Source organism: Mesocricetus auratus, unplaced genomic scaffold (genome assembly GCF_017639785.1).
Source record: "Mesocricetus auratus isolate SY011 unplaced genomic scaffold, BCM_Maur_2.0 Super-Scaffold_100011, whole genome shotgun sequence".
Taxonomy (NCBI): Eukaryota; Metazoa; Chordata; class Mammalia; order Rodentia; family Cricetidae; genus Mesocricetus; species Mesocricetus auratus.
Genome location: NW_024429195.1, coordinates 48,571,205 through 48,590,531, shown reverse-complemented (window position 1 = coordinate 48,590,531; position 19,327 = coordinate 48,571,205). Strand labels below are relative to the sequence as shown.

The window sequence follows — 19,327 nt, the reverse complement described above, 5'->3', positions numbered from 1 at the left end:
GCAGTGTCCTCAACACTCTAGCTCTGTCTCATAAGACTGCATAGAAGTTTGGGATTCCCAACTAAACAATGACAGACTAAAAACCACTGTAGCCTGCTTCTCTATCTCCTGAAGGCTCCAGGGACTATGCAGAAGCGTAACTGTGACCCTTCCTTGGAATCCACATATGCCAAACAGAATTGTTTCAGTTCTCGATCCAGTAATAACTTACATATACGAACTTGGTTCTTGTCACTTTGAGAGGTGACTGCGGTCACACACGTGTGCCACAGCTGGCATGACAGTGTCGGGGTACAGTCCTCATCCTCCTCCTTTGTTTGAGACCTGGTATCTGTTGCTTTTCCACTGGATGTCAGCATAGTGAACCCTTGAGCTTCCAGGAATTCCCGTCTCCACCATCTCCCTGTGGGAACATTAGGATCATAGATGCTGGTGTTAAGCATCTCACTTTTAAATGTGGGTTCTGGGACGTCAGCACACGTCCTCACATGAGTGGCAAATGCTTTTTGTTTAACACATTGAATCAACTTCACAGTCTCATTTTGAGATCTTTATTCTTTAAAACAAGGACTCACTGTGTACAGTCCTGACTGCCTGAAACTCGATATGTAGACGAGGCTAGCCTTGTCTCACATGAGATTAATTTGCCTCTGCCTCCCCAGAGCTGAGAGTAAAAATGTGTGCCATCATGCCTGGCCAAGAATCTCTCATGAAAAAAATCTAACACACACCTATTAAATGTGAAATCAGCCATTTCACATTTTTCCTCACCCACCCCTCCCTCAGCTCTGGAAGAGCCTTCTCATCCATCTATTGCGTGACTGTCAGTGATCACCAATGACCTGTCTGATGTTATTCATTTCATTTCATTTTTGACCTCAGATTTTCTATCGTGGTAAATGCTCTTGAATTGTACCGCATCCAACCCTCCTATCGTGTAATCTGATGAGAATTTTCCCCTCTAAGGGCAAGAAAAAAAGATCACTCAACTGGTTTTTGCTGTAGTTGTTTTGTTTCATTTTGGTTTTGTTTGTTTATTGTAATGAAACAAAAGATTTCTGGTAGCCAGTGAAATCTGTCTTTCAATTTTTTGAGATGTCTGGCTATATCTCAAAGCTGTAGTTGCACTTACCAGAGTGCTGCCTGTGGTGGGATCAGCCATGTCATTTGATTCGAAAGTGTCTTGACTCCCTGTATCCTGCTGATGGGAGTGGAAACTGAAGGCTTCTTTCAGAAGGCATTGGCAGCCACTCCGGAAGCAGAGCACGCCACAGCCCAGCTGCATTCTTAGGTATCTACCTCAGAAAGTCATGTGCAAATGTTCGTGCAAATACTAGAGTGCATAGAATGTTTGTCATAGTCCAAACTGGTACCTGTCCACCCATCCACAGAAAAGGGAATGAGCGTGTAAATCGTGACTTCATCCCAGCCTGAAATGCTGTATGGCCCTGAGAATGAAAACAATTATGGCTGCATATGACATGATGGATCTCAAAGACTTTTCTGCTCCTGTCCCCCAGAGTGCTGAGGATTGACCCTAGGGCCTCAAGCATACTAAGACCTCTACTACCAACCTATGTCCCCAGACTTAATTTGTGACTAAGGGGACTACAAGGAAGTACAAAAATGGGGTTTGAGAGATGCCTTAATTGGTAACAGCACTTGCTGGGCAAGCTCGAAGATCTGAGTTCAAATCCCTATAACCGACATAGAAAGCCAGGTGTGATCACACGTGTGCCTGCACTGCAGAGCTGTGGGGACAAAAACAGGAGGAGCGCTGGCATTTGATGAGTGGCAGCCTAGCTCTAGGTTTAGTGTCAACCCTCTCTTGCCATCGAGGTTCAGTCTCTGCAGATAAAGGGGGGCACACAAGTGTTTGAGCTCAAGAGAAGTGCAAACAAAGCACTTCTCATTTTATTATTAAAGCAAGCAAAACATGTGGTGATGTGTACAGTTAGCTTAAGCAAATACAAGTACAGTGAGGGAATACACCTGGCGTTATGTCTTATCACCTTTGGTCATGAGAAAAGAACCAAGTACATTCCTTCCAGGCCTTTGCCTTTCCCACAGAGATCATGGGACATACCAGGGCATTCCCTTCATGCGTGTCCTTGCTTTCAAGTGCATTGACTTATCATAGTTTATGCATTTCTTTCTGGAAGGCCACCTTGAGGGGAGAGCATTCCATTCTGCACTCCTGCCCAACCGTAGTTCCCAGTCGTTCACAGCTTTTATACACCGGCTCCCACTGATCAGCCAGAGACCCTATCTCTAGGAGAAAGGGAAGAATGATGAGAGAAATGGGACAATGGGTCATTGTCCTCTAGCCTCCATCCATGTACACATAGGCACATGCATGCACACACACACACACACATGCACACACAGGGCACACAAATGTAAGCTCAAAAATAGCCAAAGTCTATCTAGAAGTTGGAACACTGCTTCCCTCTAGGGTAGCCACAGGGAGTTTATAATTACAGAGGAAGTGGTCCCTAAGGGAGTGGGAACATTCCTTTTTTAATTGCTAACTACACAGGTATGTTCCATTTGTGAAAAATTATCACCCTTTACAATTGTATTATACTTCACTGAAATGCTGTAGGTAACTGTGTCTTTTATTCAACTATAGGTTATGTGTTTTAGGAAGAGCTTTTCAGTATTCCTCAGGAAGCCACACTTCCTGTCACCGCTTTCCTCTGCACCATGCTCTCTTAGGGACACCTCTCAGGCTCCTCCAAACATAGAGCTGCCCTCTGTCTTCTTGCATATGTGGCCTGCATTAGTATGGGTGTTCTTGTCTCCACAGCTCTTCAGCACCTTTCAGAGTCTCCCTGCCATTGCCTTTCTCCACCATGGAAAGCCCACTGTCTCCCCCGAGTCTCTGGGTGTAATGGCCATTGAGCTGGTAAAAGCCTTCCTCCCTCTTCCCCCATATTGTGAGCTTGAAGCAGCAGGGTCTCTGTGCTTAGGTTTTGAACACCTGACTTGTGAAGGAGCTAGTGTGAGCAAGCAGATTTCTTTGTCTGGATACTGAGCCCCAAACCTGACACAGTTTCCTTTTTGCTTGATAACCACTCACTAGCCATTTGGCTGCAAAGTAGCAAAAGAAAATGTCATTCTACAGCTGAACGAAAATGGCGAAGTACATTGTATTTCTAGCAGGCAGTTAGTTTCTGGTAGACCCACTGGAAGCCTAGAGTTCAGTACTTAACTTTAGATACAACCTTGGGATCTGGGTTGCCTGCTCTTGCTTCTATTTTCTCCTTAACTGCCAAAGTTCTCAAGAGTTCTGCTCAGCCCATAAAGGCATCCTCAGTGCCATGTGCTGGAGACAGACAGACCTATATGGATACTACATGGATGTTCCTAGCATTCATACATCTAAATAGCATCATCAAAGAGATATAAAATGTATTCACATATCAGATAAATACGAGATGTTCCGGAATGTGTCCAGAGATTTTGGTTTATGAGTGAACATAGGTCCTATGTACTTGATGCCACCTTGAATTTGGTCCACATTTTTGTTTTGTTTTGTTTTTTTGAGACAGGGTTTCTGTGTATAGCCTTGACTGTCCTGGAACTCGTGCATGTAGACCAGACTCGTCTCCAATTTACAAAGATCCCAAGTATTGGAATTAAAGGCATGCACTACCACGCCCAACCTTGGTCCACATTTTTAGCAAGTTAGCATCCCTATGAAATGTATGGGGGGGAGTATAGTGATGTATGCATATTTACGAACTGCCCAAGTATGGGAAGTAGAGTAAACCATAATTGTTCATGATTCTTACAACTTAAGAGCCAGGAAGTCATTAAGTTTCATTGCTTGAAGCAACCCAACAAGGTCTCCCACATTTTACAGATTTTCAGTGTTAGAGCTTGTTGCTAGACTCCAAAATGCTGGTGTAAGCCATCCTTCTAGTAAACCAGGCCAGTACACATGAAGCCATTCCAAACAGTCATGACACTTGGGTGCTGGACAGACTGGAGGAAGTTTCCAAATTCCCCGCTTGTTTGGCCCCTGTGCATCTGTCAACCCTGCTGACCTCTCAGGAATTCACAGACTTCCCCGTCTCCCTCATGGGAGCCAGGCCCCTCCCAATGACTGTAAGGAAATCAAATCACTAAAATAAGGCTCAGTGAAGCCCTTCCCAGCAGTTTAAAACCTCACTTAAACCCCGGATTCCCTTAAAGTCATAATTTTTAGAGGCTTTTGTTGTTTTGTTTTTATTGAAAGCAAACTAGGCAAAGGATTATGGGTCAGTGGTAGAGCACTTACCCATCATACTAAAAAAAAAAAAGGAATCTGTGATAGACATACTCACCAATATAGAAGTTAAAAATAAATTCTTAGATAACTTTTTGTTTTGTTTTGTTTTGTTTTGTTTTCCTGAGACAGGGTTTCTCTGTGTAGCCCTGGTTGTCCTAGAACTCAGTTTGTAGACCAGGCTGGCCTCAAACTCACAGAGATCTGCCTGCCTCTGCCTCCCAAGTGCTGGGATTAAAGGCATGCATGATCACCACCCAGACAGATAACATTTTTATAGTATGTTGATGGCTTTGGGCATATATACTTATGCATAATGCCTATAAAGACCTGCGTTAGTTTTTGTCAACTTGACACAAACTAGAGTCACCTGGGAAGAGGGAGCCCAACTAAGAAGCTGAATCCACCAGAATGGTAGGATGCCATGTCTGTGGGCATTTTCTTAATTAATGGCTGATGTGCGAAGTCCAGCCCACAGTGGGTAGTACCACCCTAGGCAGACAGTCCTGGCATGTATAAGAAAGCAAGCTGAGCGAGCCTTGGAGAGCAAGTGTTTCAGCTGCCATCAAGGACAGACTATGGAAATGAAAGCCAAATAAACCCTCTCCCATCCAAATTGGCTTCAGCCAGTGTTTTACCATGGCATCAGGAAGCATATTAAGGCAAGACGTAGATACGAAGTTTCATGGTACTTATAAGAAATGAAAGCACTAACCAGCACAGGTCTCTTCCTCTGAAACTTGACGGGTTAATTTTATTTATTATTCATTTGTTCATTATTTATTTATTTATGCATTGTAGGTTTTCTGTGTCACCTCGCCATCTCATTTTCTCCTTAAGCAGCCATGTTTGCTCTATTCTTTGAGCTGCATTAGTTTAGCACCATTAACTCCAGACACTCTGCTCAGGGCAACCGAAGGGAGTGTGTGAAGTTCTCTGTAGGAGGGACTGTCCAATATGGGGCAAGTGGTGACTTTAAGTATCAGTGAGTAGTAAAGAGATGTCATAGGTGCAGATGGGCCGCTAATAGCTCCACAGAAGTTACAAGCACTTATCAGGACACGGGTGCTGTGGCAATTATCAAAAGAGACAGAATAATCACCACAGAGGCAGAGAAACCCAAGGGTGTGGCAAGACTATAAATGTGGGATTCCATAGACTATCTCCTCATAACCAAGATGCTTTCCCACACACATTTCAATATATGTGAAGTTGGAACAGGATACAGATGCAAGCATAAATGAGTAGACATATATAAAGACGGGACAGTTTCTTCTATCCCTTTATGAGGTTCATTGTTAGACCCCTAAATGAAAGACAGATTGACAAGAGATAAAGCAGAAATGTATCTAATATACTTGTTATTTGACACATAGGGTATGTCACATAAGAAAATAAAGAGTTGAAGAAACACACGAATGTCAAAGATTGTGCTCAGATCTGGTAAAAAGTGGGCGCATGGGGCTGGAGAGATGACTCAGTGATCTCAAACACTTGCTGCTCTTGCAGAAGGTCCCGGCCTGGTTTGCAGCACCCACACTGAGCATCTCACGACCGCCTGTCACTTCAGTCCTGTCCCCCAGCCTCTTTGAACACCAGGCACATGTGTGGTACATGCAGGCACCCTCACATACACATAAAATAAAGAAAAAATATTATCTTAAGGAACAGGTCCATGGGAGATGTGGGAGTTGATAGTGGGACCATTGAATAGGAGTAAACCGGGAAAACTTAACAAGACTCTTAAAAACAATTTAAAGATGATTTATGTATTTTGAATGGGAGCATGTGTGGAGAGAAAGAGGTCATGCTTCTCCGGCCACCTTGTAGGATCCAGGGATTGGTTGTCAGGCCTGTCCACTAGGACCTCTGCCCACTGATCCACCTCACTAGCTTGAAGGATGTGTTGTTTACTTCCTACAATGGTACATCCCTTCATAGTAGATATAGGAGGGTGCCTCTGGAAGAGGAGTCTTCCTACCTGACCTGCTCTAGGGGAGAAGGGCCGGGGGACAGCAGGAGAGAGTTTGTGTTCCTGCTTTCTTCTGGGTATGTCATGTTCTAGGATGGTGTGTCTGACCCTGTCTTACCAACTTGCAGGGTGGTTGACAAGTGTCTAGGGGGAAATTCCTCCCGATGAAGAAACCACCCATAAATCTTGTTTGGATCCAACTGGTTCTGTGGCAGGAATGGGTTGGGCAGGAACGAGAAAGGGCTAGCCACATTCCTGGAGTGGGAGTCAGCTGGCTGAGGAAGACAGTCGCTAAGCTTTTGAGGTATGCTGCGGTCAGTTAAGAAGCGCAGTGTCGATGATGCTGTCATGAGACACAGGACGTGGTGAAAACTGTGACCCTCTTGATTCTGAACAGAAACACAATGAGAGCCCACGAAACAGTTGCGGGGGAGTTTTAAGCAACACACAGATGGTCCTTCGTTGATGGTTTGGCTGCAGACTTTTCAACCTGAGGATAGTGTGGAAGCCAAACACAGACAATAGACACCACACTTCAAATTTTACATTGTTTTGTGTTGTTTTGAGATAGAAAACCACTATGTAGTGTGATGCACCCTGCGATAGGCATGAACCACCGTCAGCTGAATTTCTATCGTGTTCTAAGCTACAGATGTGTGATATCACTCTCTCACAGTGCTGGGCAGCAATGGTGGCAAGCCCTAACTTCCTGCCAGCCATGAACTCCCTGGAGCTATTAATGGAGACTCCACAATGTATTGTGTTGCTCTACTACAGTGTTCAGTGGGTTAAGACTGTTAAATGCACTTTAACCGAGTGTACCGGGGTTGTAGCCATATCATAATGAAGAGTATCTGAACTTTACATATGCATCCCATACCGTGTATAGACCAGGCTAAGAAGGTGGCTCAGTGAGTAAGAGCTCTTGCTCTGCAAGCATTCAGACCTGAGTTCAAGTCCTCAATACCCATGTAAAAAGCCAGGCATGACTACACATGTTCGTAGTCCCAACACTGGTGGGTGGAGGGAGACAGGTGAATTCCTCAGAGTTCGCTGTCCAGCCATTGAAGTTCTATTCAGTGAGAGACCCTGTCTCTAAGCATTAACGGAGAGTCACAGGAAGACATTGCACACCCTGCCTGATCTCTGTATGGGCAGGCACAGGCATGTTTGCCTACATGCTTATGTACTGGCACCACACACATGAGAATATACATATATATATATGTGTGTGTGTATGTGTGTGTGTACATATATATATATATATTGATACATAATGAAAACTTGTCCTAAAGGAATTTTTCCAAAGGGAAAAATTTGAAGTGGTAAAAGAAGAGCATTGTACACAATTTAGGTGGCAGCCTAGTTCTCTCTCTGCGATGTGGAAGAGTGGTGTAGCATCTAATAAGCGTTTCAAGTTGGACTGGATGAAATAGAACACTTTCTTGTTAGCACTGGAGAGAACATAGCTTGTTGAGACTGTGACCAGCTTTCAGTGTGGGGTCCCCTTTGTCAGAAGTGGCTCGACGTTAGGCTCCTTTAGTCCTGGTGACTTGGACAGCTGTAGCAGCTCCAGGAGATAGCAATGTGTCTGAGGATTTGGCAGCTAACCCAGGGGCATCTACGTCAACAAGCCATCTGGCAAAGCTTCCCAGGTAAATGAATACTAGCAAAAATGGACACAAGGGTACCTGGCTAAAGCCCCATCCAAGGGCCTCCTCACCCTTCTGTTAGGAAACAGAGTGCCTGACTTCTGTGCATTAGCCCTTGTGGAAGAAGGGAGAGCTTGACTTTCTTGTCCATTGCTGGGTTCATAGCTGATGACCCGGCCACAGGGGATAAGATAAAAGCCCAAAAGTTATTTAATAAAAATTGCACATGGCACAGCATCCTTTAAAGGCAAAGAACCAAAGAAAAATTGTATTTTTTTTTTTGGTTTTTTTCGAGACAGGGTTTCTCTGTGGCTTTGGAGGCTGTCCTGGAACTCGCTCTGTAGACCAGGCTGGCCTCGAACTCACAGAGATCCGCTTGCCTCTGCCTCCCGAGTGCTGGGATTAAAGAAAAATTGTATCTTTTGTGACTAGTCATGTGTATGCTGGAGAATATACTACATGCATGCCTGTTACATGCAAAGGTCGGAAAAGGGCGTTGACCTCCCTGGAACTGGAGTGACAGATGACTGTGAGGCCCCATGTGGGTGCTGGGAATCCAACCCAGGTCTGTATGAGAGAATCATATGCTTTTAACGGCTGCGTCATCTCTCCAGGCCCAGTTCCTTGTTTTTTAAGCTGAGTTTGTGTCACGGGCTTTGTGGTATTGGTGAGTGAGATACAGATTACTTGTATAAGGTGCACGGTAGTTTCTAAATCAGTCAAGTCCAACCTGGGGATAGGAACTAGACCAAACCTCCACACTGATAGAGATAGAGCCTCAGGTTCGGGAAGAGGATGAGGGTGCATGGAGACACTCCTGTTTATTAGCACTAAATTTAAACTTCTGTTCTTTAGTCTTAGTTTCTTTTCATTTGTTTGTTTTGTTGGGTTGGGGAGGGTCCTTTGCTTCTTTGTTTTGTTTTGTTTTTGTTTTTCAAGGCAGGGTTTCTCTGTGTATCCCTACCTGTCCTGGGACTCCCTCTGTAGACCAGGGTGACCTCAAACACAAAGAGATCCACCTGTCTTTGTTCCTGAGTGGTGGAATTAAAAGTGTATGCCGCCACCACCCAGCGCTATCCTTTGTTTTCTATTGGTGGATCAGTGCTAACAAGAAAATCCTAACTATACTTTGGGTGTGGCTGCTACATGGGCATGTCATTGGTGTGTAAAACTAAATACAAGTACTGTTGTCCCTGTCTTGAAATTCTCTATATATTCATTTTGTTCTGGGGCCCACAAATTAAGTAGTGGTTCCTCCTGCCCTAAGGTTTTTGGAAGGATGTAATAAGAGAATTCAGAAAGCATGGAGCATAAAAATCATTAAATGGATATTAAAGTTGTGCTTGCTCGTGTGTGTGTGTGTGTGTGTGTGTGTGTGTGTGTGTGTGTGTGTGTGTGTGTGTTGTAGGGAGTCAGAGAACAATTTCAGGTGCCATTTCTCACCTTCTATCTTGTTTTGGCATCGCCAACACATATTACTGTACCGGCTCTACATGGGTTTAGGAACTTGAACTTGGGTCTTGTCTTCATCCTCATGCAGCAGGACTTTACCTACTCACCAGCCCTAGTTATTTTTCATAAGCAAAGACAACCATGATGAGAACACTTAAGATATCTAATTATGAAAATGTCAGTAATAATGTCACTTTCAAAACAATGAAACCAAGGCCCAAGGAATTAAATAACTCATTAAAATCACGAAATTAATGAATACAGAGCTCGATGGCTCCTAACGCAGACTGACTCTATTGCATATTAGCTTCCTTCCTTCCCAGGGGAGCCTCTCTCCATGAACCCTGCCTGGTCTGGGAGCTTCCCTGTTACCTATCAGAGACCTTCAAAGCAGCCGGGGCTCCCACCAGATCTGGAGTCATTTGGAGTCCTACTGGACAGACAGGAAGACAAAATCTCTTCACTCTCAGTCATCCTGCCTGTCTCTTGCCATCCTCCCTGCTGTGCCTGTAACTACTGCATCAGAGCTCCCCAGCCTGGTGATAGACAGTGCAGATTGCTTCCCTGGTTCCAGGGAGCCTAGCACTGCCTGGTACCCTCCAGATCTTCAAGAGCATCAGTAGGGATCTACTGCTTTGGGAAGGAGGCTATGGGAAATACCTGTTGTAGGTTGAGCATCCCTAATCCCAAAATCTAAAATCTGAAATGCTCTCAAACCTGACAATTTCTGAGTGTTGACATAATGCCTTAAGTGGAAAATTCCACACTGGACCTCATGTGAGAGGCTGTAGTCAAAGCACATACTGAAAACCCTGTGTGAAACTGCCTTCAGACTGTGTGTAAGCTGTTTCTGAAACAGAAATGAATTTTATATCAACTTGGATCCCATTTTGTATCTGAAAATATTCCAGTTGTGCCCCCCCCAACGCTTCCTGCCCTAAGCGTTTCAGATAAGGGATACTCAACTTGTACCCGTTAACTGAGGGTGTGGCCATCTGTTCTGCAAGGGGGATCCCTTGCCTTCCTACAGTGGCTAGCCATGACGTACACTGTCCCCTCATCCCCGCTATAAGGAGAGGCAATGCTTCCCATCACAGTGCTCTCCTGCAGGAGTTGGGCGGGATGTGGGGAGGTTCTAACACAGATACACGGGTCTGCAGCTTTGGCAGGGAAGTCAGAATGTGACCACTTCATCTCGCAGATAGCTAGATATGGAGTGTAATGATGAGACGATTGTTTCAAAGCAGCCCTGCGTGTGACTGTTTGTTCAGGGAATGGGAGAAGCCATCTGTTCTGGAATAGTCTAGCAAAAGACTACAAAGCAACTGGAGGAGAGTGGGTCCAGCAGAAGGCTTCTGTGTATCTAGTCCCGCTGTGAGGGATCTGGCTGTTCTCTTGGGTGTGCTGGAGTCCCTCATGCAGCTCTGAATGGCAAATCCATGGGAACTACTGTTAAGTGAGGGCAGAGAAGGGCAAGGGAGGGGTCGGGGTAACCTTTCTGGCCTTCAGTCTAGCCAACATTCTTTCCAGAAAGCAAAACCAAACTGCAAAGTCGACTTTGAAGAACCCACGCTCACCCCTAAGCCATTAGATATGCATGCCTTTGATTACAATTAATTTATCAAATTCAACAGCGACAGCCCTTGGAAGCATTTATTTACTTACTCATCTCTGTTAGTGTTTAAATTCTGAAACTTATTTGCTTCCCTCAGAATAGGAGACAGTTTTCCTGTTTTTGAACTAAGGCTTGTCTCGATTTGTGAAACATACGCAAATTTTATTTTGTTCTCTAAAATCTGTGTGTGGCTTTTTCCCTTTCTTTCTTTTGCTATTAGGCATTCATGCAGCCTCACTTGCTGGGAAATGAGTTCACACATTTGGAGTTCCCAAGGAGAGTGCAGAGGAAAGAGCTCGGGAAGAAGATGCTGTACAGGGACTTTAATATGACAGGCTGGTAAGAGCGCACCGCACTACCACACGCACCGTATAAAGCCACCAACACGAATGCAGCCGAGGACCTGGGCTCCAGGTTAAGGACAAGAGCCCACAACCATGGAGGACCAATTCTCAGTCACCTGTGTTACTCTCTACTTGTCTGAGACCCTCCATGGCAACACCAGATGCCACGAACCTGTCTTAAATCCTTGATTTACATAACACAATCATTTGGAGGCTTTTAAAATACATTATGCTTTATGTTTTTAGAGCAGAACAATCAAAGAGATAGAAGGAATGTGACTTAGTGAGCCATGCTGGTTTGGGTTTGGACTCCAGCAATTGATTTTCTGAATGGGCCATGGTGGATAAAATAACCTGGGAGCCCATTTTTTTCATGAATGAAGTGGGAAAGGGTGTCATCTGTGGAGGATCTTTGGGAAACCTGGGAGAGATGAGATGTTTTCTTTAGAGGTGCTAAACACCCCCCCCCCATCCATAGAGGTTAATTAGCTACCAATATGCAAATCTGAGGATGTTCGGGTCTCTTACAGAAAATGGCACAGAGTTTGCATTTAACCTATGCATAGCTAAGTGTAGACTACTTGAAATATTCAGCCCAAATAAATACTGTATACATAGTTTTATCATTTAGGAAATAGTGTCAAGAAAAATATCTGGGCATTTTCACTAGATACTTTCAAAAATGTATTTACCATTTGCAAACGATTGAATCCACAGTTACAAAAGCCATAGACAGCTTGGATATATTTTATCACATTGAGCATAAAGTAAGAACTCCTGGCATGGTTGCCTTCATCCCTAAACACACCTATACAAGCACCAAGACCTTGACCTACAGCTGACCAGTTGACAAATCTTGACTAAGACCCGATTCACTGTCTGAATAACAGGCAGGATGATAGTTACCTGACAGGAGGTTGGAGCGAGAAAACGCTGTCTCCCATGTTGCTGTGTGTGTGTGTGTGTGTGTGTGTGTGTGATGGATTTTCTACCCTGAGACCCTTATGAGGGTGCCTCTAGCCAACCAGAAGGACAGTAGAAGGTTGAGACAATTTGCTCTTTCTTCACAATGTCACTAGAAGAGGCAGCAAATGTATGACTATCTCTTCTTCATGGTCAACAGTTGGCCCAGATTGCCAAGGTGATGACGTTGAAGCTGGGACTCTGGGACATTCAGAGTTTTGAGTGAACAAGTTTAACTACCCATAGAGACTGGTCTGAGGGACCTGTTTGTCCTTTGGGGCTTGTTTGCTTGTTTGTGGTTTTGTCTTTTGCTAGGTGAAGAAGCGGATCCCAACCCCAACCTACTCTTCTTCTCAGATGAAATCAGTAAACCTTGACTGGGGAGCCACCGTCTGCCCGCCACCTGTTTCTGTGAATTAGTGTTTAAAGCCCACGTACCCACTTGTTTCAACACTGTGGCTGCCTTCACGGTACCACGGGGTACTGTGTGTTATGGAGTCCTCAGAGACTTTGTGGCCCAGAGAGCCCAAAAGATTTGTCCCAGCTCTGAAACAGGGGTAGAGAATCAGAAGGGCTTATGATATTTGCAGCTATGAGTTTTTTAAGTCCTGAAGTCATTATTCTCACCTCTTCTAATCTGCTTGAGTCCAGTCAGGAAAACGAGCATTTCTCATTAAAAATCAAATATAAGGTAAGGGAGGGTGTAGTTCAGAAGTACATGGAGGGGCTTAGATGTAAGTGTTGTAGAATTTGGAGATGCAGCAAGAAGGGTGATGAGTGCAGGTACTTGTAAGGTGGGGTAATATCTAAACGGGAGAGATAATAGCACCAGACTGAGCTTGTACTAAAGGAGATGTGGGAAGCCAGACAGCAATTTAGATTTCCTGTGGGATGATATAAGCTGCCCGTGTATATTCCTGGGGACAATGAAATGGAAATGTTTTCAGAAGGCTATATTAGCGGAGGTGAGGGTAGGCTGGCTTCAGACAGCGGAAGACTCAGGTACACAGAAGAAAACAGGCAGAGATAGGTATATATAGATACATGTGATACAGATAGAATATGTGGCCTCCCAACCTAGAGGAAAACAGGCAGAGATTGGTATGTATAAATACACATGATATAGATAGAATATGTGGTCTCCCAACCTAGTAAAAATGTAAATGAGCAGCAGACAATATGACGTGGTTCTAAATACATGGGGTAAGTCAGAGCAGCTTTGGTGGTCCATTTAAACGTCTTCTCGGTGTGCGAGCTGCTTTAGAGACACGGAGTACCTGGACCAACGCTTGTAACAGAGAATCAAGCAGCAGCAGCTATCACCGGATGAAATGGGGATGGATTCCCCTGACGGTGAGGGGCAGGCCATCCTGAAGGGTGGACAGAGGTTGCTTTTGAGGTATGTTAAGATTGAGACAAGACTGTGTGCTTATTCATCCCAAACCAGAGGTGCAAATCGAATGCCATGCCTCTGTTGTCCTAGGAAGGGTGACTTTGTGGCAGATACTTGTGGTGTGAGTTCACTGAGGTAGCGTGATAGCTCTTTGTGTCTGGAGAAAGCACTTGGGAAGAAAGGTGTCATCACTTTAATGGACAAGATGCCTTCAGAGGCTGTAACTAGCCACTCAAACTGTGTTCTGAGGTTAAGGGTTTATATTTTTTAATGTTCCTCTTTTCAGTCTATAGACTTAGACTATACCTAAGTTTTGTGGGGTTTGTGTGTGTGTGTGTGTGTGTGTTTGAGTGGCTCATATATCTTTCCCTTTATCAAGTCTAAAGTGCCCTCATTTTGCAATTTTTTAAAACTAAGTTCAGGAACTCGATTATATCCGACTTCATATGCACTTCCCAGAGCAGTGGGTGGGCGGGCCCTTTGTTAGCCGGGTTTCAGAGAAGCTCTTTCTCTGCCTTCCCACTCTCCATGTGTGTTAGTGCGGCACTACACAGAGCCGATGAGCTGCTTTTAATTGCGTGGAACTTCACTGAACACACTAAATAATTGAGTAGCCAAAACTGAGAATGGCTTCAGTCAGAGAGGATTTGAGTTGTTTCCAAGGTAATTCCCAGTGTGGCTGCGGATTTCCAGGCTTGACTGTGAGCAGGATTTATGTATGCCTTCATGCTTCCTACCTGTTCTTTCTTGATTTGAAAATGGGACTTAGAGAGGAGGGAGAAGCCCCTTCTATCCTTGTTAGATGAATTTGTGAAGTTTAAAACCCATTTACCCCACAGCCTCTGTAGATCCCACTTCCGCCCCACTAGAATATGCTGCGTTTCACCCCCTAGCAAAGAGCTTCCGGCCAAGAATTGGTTTGTCGTTGTTGTTGTTGCTGTTGTTTAGCTTGTTTGTTTGTTTGGTTGGTTTTTGCAGGGAGTTGTTGAAAAAGGGTCTCACATAGTCTAAGCTGGCCTAGAACTTGCGATGTAGCTACAGATGGAAGCCAGGGCCTTGTGTATCCTAAGGAAGTGCTCTGTCATGAAGCCCCAGCCTCAGGGGGGAATTTAGACAGTTAGACAATAGGACTATATAACATCTGCTCTTTCCTGCCTCTTCCTCCCAAGTGCTGGGATTGTGGGTATATGATTTTACAGTCCTGAAGGTGGAACTCAGGGCTTCATGCATGCTGGGTAAGCCCTCCACCAACTGAGCTGCAAGCTCTGGCCCCAAGGAGTCATTCTAAAACCCCAAGTCTGCTAAGCTTTCTCAGTCATTTGCAGAGGAGAAAGGGTTGGAGGATTAATTTATGAGAAGACAGAAGGGTTTTCAGCCTGTTTTTTTTTTTTCCCAGTAAAACCTTAAATGGCTACCAAGTAGGGTTGTGGTAGCTGCAGGTGGACTGCTGAGCAATAAGAGGGTGTCCACTCCAGGATGAGCAATAGGAGGGTGTCCACTCCAGGATGAGCAATAGGAGGGTGTCCACTCCAGGATGAGCAATAGGAGGGTGTCCACTCCAGGGTGAGCAATAGGAGGGTATCCACTCCAGGATGAACAATAGGAGGGTGTCCACTCCAGGATGCAAATGATTCCTTCCCTCACAACACCTTGTGTTTCTTGACTCCCAAGGCAGCCTTGGGCTATGAACTCATTTCTCTGATATGGCTAACAAAAGGTCCACACACTCCTGTGTGGTTAAAGCCCTGCAGGAAATTCTTGGTTGTGGAGGATTTTTTCACTTTGCCTCTGGCTGGCTGGCAGGTATTGTAAGAGCTGAGAGCCAAGCCCTGTGATGAAAACTTTATCTAACTCCTCAGATTTTGCTATTAAAGTAGGCCAGTATACTCAGTAAATTTTATAAGTCAAGAAACTTGAGGCACAAAGGTTAGCGTGCCCATGGTTGCAGGACTAGCATGAGAAAGGGGTAGGATGTGGCTGGAGACACATGGCTTCAGGTATGCGCGATTGTCTACTTCTCTGCACTGCCGATGACAGAATGAGTCCCCCTTGTTTCTAATCACCTCGCTTGAGCAAATCAAGACCCAGGAGTTTGCTCAGCTTCTACTGATACACAAGTGTCAAAATACGGTCTGGAACTGGACAGAAATATCCATCTCCTATTTCAAGACTCCTTCTTGGTTAGTATGCCAGCCAGCATTTCCCTAGGTCGATAGTTCTCAACCTTCCTAATGATGCAACCCGTTAACACAGTGCTGTAAAATTATTTCATTGCTTCTTCATAACATGAATTGTCATGTAAATACGTGATATGCACGGGGAGGGGGGGAGCACGCCTCAGCCCCACAGGTTGAGAACCACCGCTACAGGGTAAGAGTACACATCTTTACTCAGTTTGAGCACTGACGGAAATGTAAGCAGTGCAGTGTAGCCAGGTGGTGGAGGCGGCAGCAGCTCCTTTGATCCCAGCACTCAGGAGGGAGATCTCTGTAAGTTCGAGGTCAGCCTGGGTTACAGATCAAGTTCCAGGCCAGCCAGAGCAACACAAAGAAACCCTGTCCCCCCCCTAAAAAAACAAAACCAAAAAAAGAAATGTAAGCAGTGGACCCTGATCACACGGGTATCTCCTCAGCAGTCCTTTATGGACAGAAGGATGAAAGAACACATCTTGAGCTACAAGGCAGCGACTTTTCTCACCCCCTGTGTGACCGGATGGACTGTTAGTCAAATTAAACTGGGATGCTTCCCACTTTTCACCTGGAGTCCGCGCATGCTTTGGGGGATGGTCCGAAGTATCTCCAAAGAACCCACGCTTAGGGAAACTGATGCCTCTCATTAGGGGAGCCTTGCAGCCAGCATACTGTGGCGTGTCTGCAGCAGGGAGGAAGTGCGGGAGAGGATGTCAGCTCTGGGAAGCCTTGTCTCATAATTAAAGATGAGTCTGTTGCCTCCTGACAGGGACCCTTTCTCTCCCACCGTCTTGCTTTCTCGGAGACTGTGGAGCAGCTTGGCAGGCCCAGATTGTTTAGAGGACAAAAGGTTATTGTCACCAGGCCCATCATAATGAGATTGGTTGCTTCCCGGGCTCCCTGCCCCTCCCACCTTCCCCCTCTGCGATAGTTTGCTCTGCAGCTTGATTTACAAAGGCTTTGTCTGAGCACAGCAGCTCCGAGTGGGTCCCTGGTGTGGCCTTCCCTCGCTCCCCCCATCCACCCACTCAGCTCTCACCTTCTGCGCCTTGTGTCATTGGTCCTGGTGCCAGAATCCCCAGGCTGCTGCCCCTCCTCCCCAGCCCTTTGTGTCTAGCTGCTCTAGCAGGATGTACCCCGTAGCTGGCATTGTGTCAGCTGGAGAGCTCCGTGGCCCAACCCCGCAGCCCTCTGAGCTGTCTTGGGCTGTAATTTGCTGGCAAGTATCTTTGTTACTGACTTGAAACAACAGTTTCTCACAGCTGGCTCTGTGGCACCAGGTCCCTGCTCCTGGGACTGCCGGCGGTTTTGCTTTCTCATGTAAGGATCCATGTTCTCTGTGCCCTTCGTCCAGCCACATGGGGTGCTGGGCCCCAGATGACATTGGTGTGGGAGGGGCTGAGACCTCACCCCTGGCTTCAGGCCAGATTCTCCCGCAGCTGTTGTGGGGCCGATGGGATTTGTAGAGAGGGCAAGGGTCAAAGAAGAAAAGTCCATCATGCAAATGTGAGATTCCTTCCAGATGGTTCTGGGTAGAAGTAGTGTACACCAGACTTCTTCCTTCAAGCAAAGCCTCCCTAACTTTCGTGTTCACGATGGTCCGTTGAAGGGTCAGTGGTGGCACAAGGTCACATGGCTTACTGCGTGGGGGGTGGGCTTTCTGATGTTTTGCTCTGCCAAAGCCTCTTGTTGGTAAAATGCTTTCGGTGCCCATCACTGCCAACCTCTGTGTCCGGAGGGGTAAACTTTGCTCTGCCTTTATGAGCTTCTGGAAGAGGTAGAATCCAGAGACATTAACCTTTTATTCTCATCTCTTGCGACCCTTAAACGTCTAACGGCTTTGCCTTAGTGATGTGTCAGGATAACTTCCGCCTCCTCTGTTTCCTTAAAACTATGAACAAATTGGGATTTTCCAGTGGGGAACAAATGGAATCGGTTGTCGTGTTCCCCACTCAGCACTGCCTTTTTCGCTGAAAGCAAAGGAAATCTCTCCATTTTTTTCCTGGTGATCTCGAACACAACGTCCAGTAGCCACATGGGGCCTCATAAATTTCAATTAGTTAAAAATTAAACAGAATTAAAAATTAATTCGCCAAGTCTCACTAGCCGCAGTCATTTGCTCAGTAGCCACACCTGGCCACTGAATTGGATGTGCAGAACAGAGCATTTACATAATCCAGAAAGTTCTATTGGCCCAAGCTGTGGTCTACATAATAGGAGTAAGAGTAAGGTTTTAGAGTAAGTTGCAAGAAGTTGTCTGTAGCTAAACATCCCATCAGCGTAAGGTATCTAATCTAAACAGCTGAGCAGACAGCTAGGGATGTGGCTTGGTGGGTAAAGCCCTTGCCTGCCACGTAGGAAATCCTGGGTTTAATCTCTTGCACCACATAAACTGGGCATGGTGGTACATGTCTGTAATGCCGGCACTTGGGACAGGGAAGGAGAATTAGAAATTCAAGATCATGGATGGATGGGTGGGTGGATAGGTAGATAGATAGATAGATAGATAGATAGATAGATAGATAGATAGATAGGTAGATAGGTAGATAGGTAGATAGATAGGTAGATAGATAGAAGGGAAAGCCAGAGGGAAGAGGAAGAGGCCCCCTGACTAAGGCAGCTGGGGGATAGACTTCCAAATGTCCAGGGGCTTCTGTCTTGGTGTTTAGGAATGACTAACTCTACCCCAGCTGTCCCTTTGCAGGGCAGCAACAAAAGCTGCCTGCTGCAGACTGTGAAGGAAAACCTAGTTCATCTGCCCAAATCAGTAGCTTTCTCCCTCCCTCCCTCTCCCTCTTCCTCCCTCCCTCTCTCTCCCTCTCCCTCCCTCCTAGCCTCTCCCCACTGCCCCCTAGGCTGCTACCAGATGTTGCTACTTTCCTTCTAGCTTTTTCTTTTACTTCTTGGGAAGTAGTTCAGATCCTGAGGATCTGATTAAAAAAATAAGTTCATTTCCAAGGCTTTCGGTTCCATTTTGGGTGACCTTTATTCACAGTCTACAGCCTAGAAGCCCGGCTCAGTCATGAAAGACCCAGCCCCATAGCCTTCGGCTTTCACCAATAAAAAGGCAACATTTTCTGGAAAGAGAAACCTGCTGGAGACAGCCCCAAGTGTGTGGGGTCTCTGGGTCAAGTTGCACAAACACTGTCCATACAGCTTCTGTCTTCTCGATTATTGCTTTCTTCCCTGCCCTCTGCCAGTGCACACGGGTGGATCTCGGGAGAGGGAGAGAGCATGTGAGGAAGGCTCAAAGCCAGCTCCAGAGTGGCACCCACATTTAATACAAATTGATTTATTGAATCAGGCCAGGAGCCCTGTTACAGGAACCCCAGGCCTTCTCCTCCCTCCTACCACCTCATAAAGTTGCATTACTGACACTCCTCATTAGCTTGCCCACTGATCCCCAGGCAGCTTTTAAAGGGGCACTGCCCTTCTCTGGGGCTTGAATTTATATGTTGGTCATGCCTGTGGGTC

The 19,327-nt window shown here is 45.7% G+C and overlaps 1 protein-coding gene and 1 long non-coding RNA gene across 3 annotated transcripts in view; one reads left to right on the top strand and one right to left on the bottom strand.

Moving 5' to 3' along the window:
- The window catches only part of Ppm1h (protein phosphatase, Mg2+/Mn2+ dependent 1H), a 235,411-nt gene that overhangs the window by 161,926 nt on the left and 54,158 nt on the right, over positions 1-19,327 (top strand). For both annotated transcript variants that reach the window (XM_040754792.1, XM_040754793.1), the window contains exon 6: positions 11,185-11,303. In XM_040754792.1, coding sequence (XP_040610726.1) covers positions 11,185-11,303 — 119 coding nt within the window. The remainder of the gene's footprint in view (positions 1-11,184; positions 11,304-19,327) is intronic.
- Positions 991-17,060, bottom strand: LOC121143267. The gene is made up of 3 exons (XR_005880465.1): positions 16,893-17,060; positions 16,422-16,535; positions 991-2,271 (listed from the first exon to the last, which is right to left on the bottom strand). It is a non-coding gene; the product is annotated as an uncharacterized LOC121143267 (long non-coding RNA).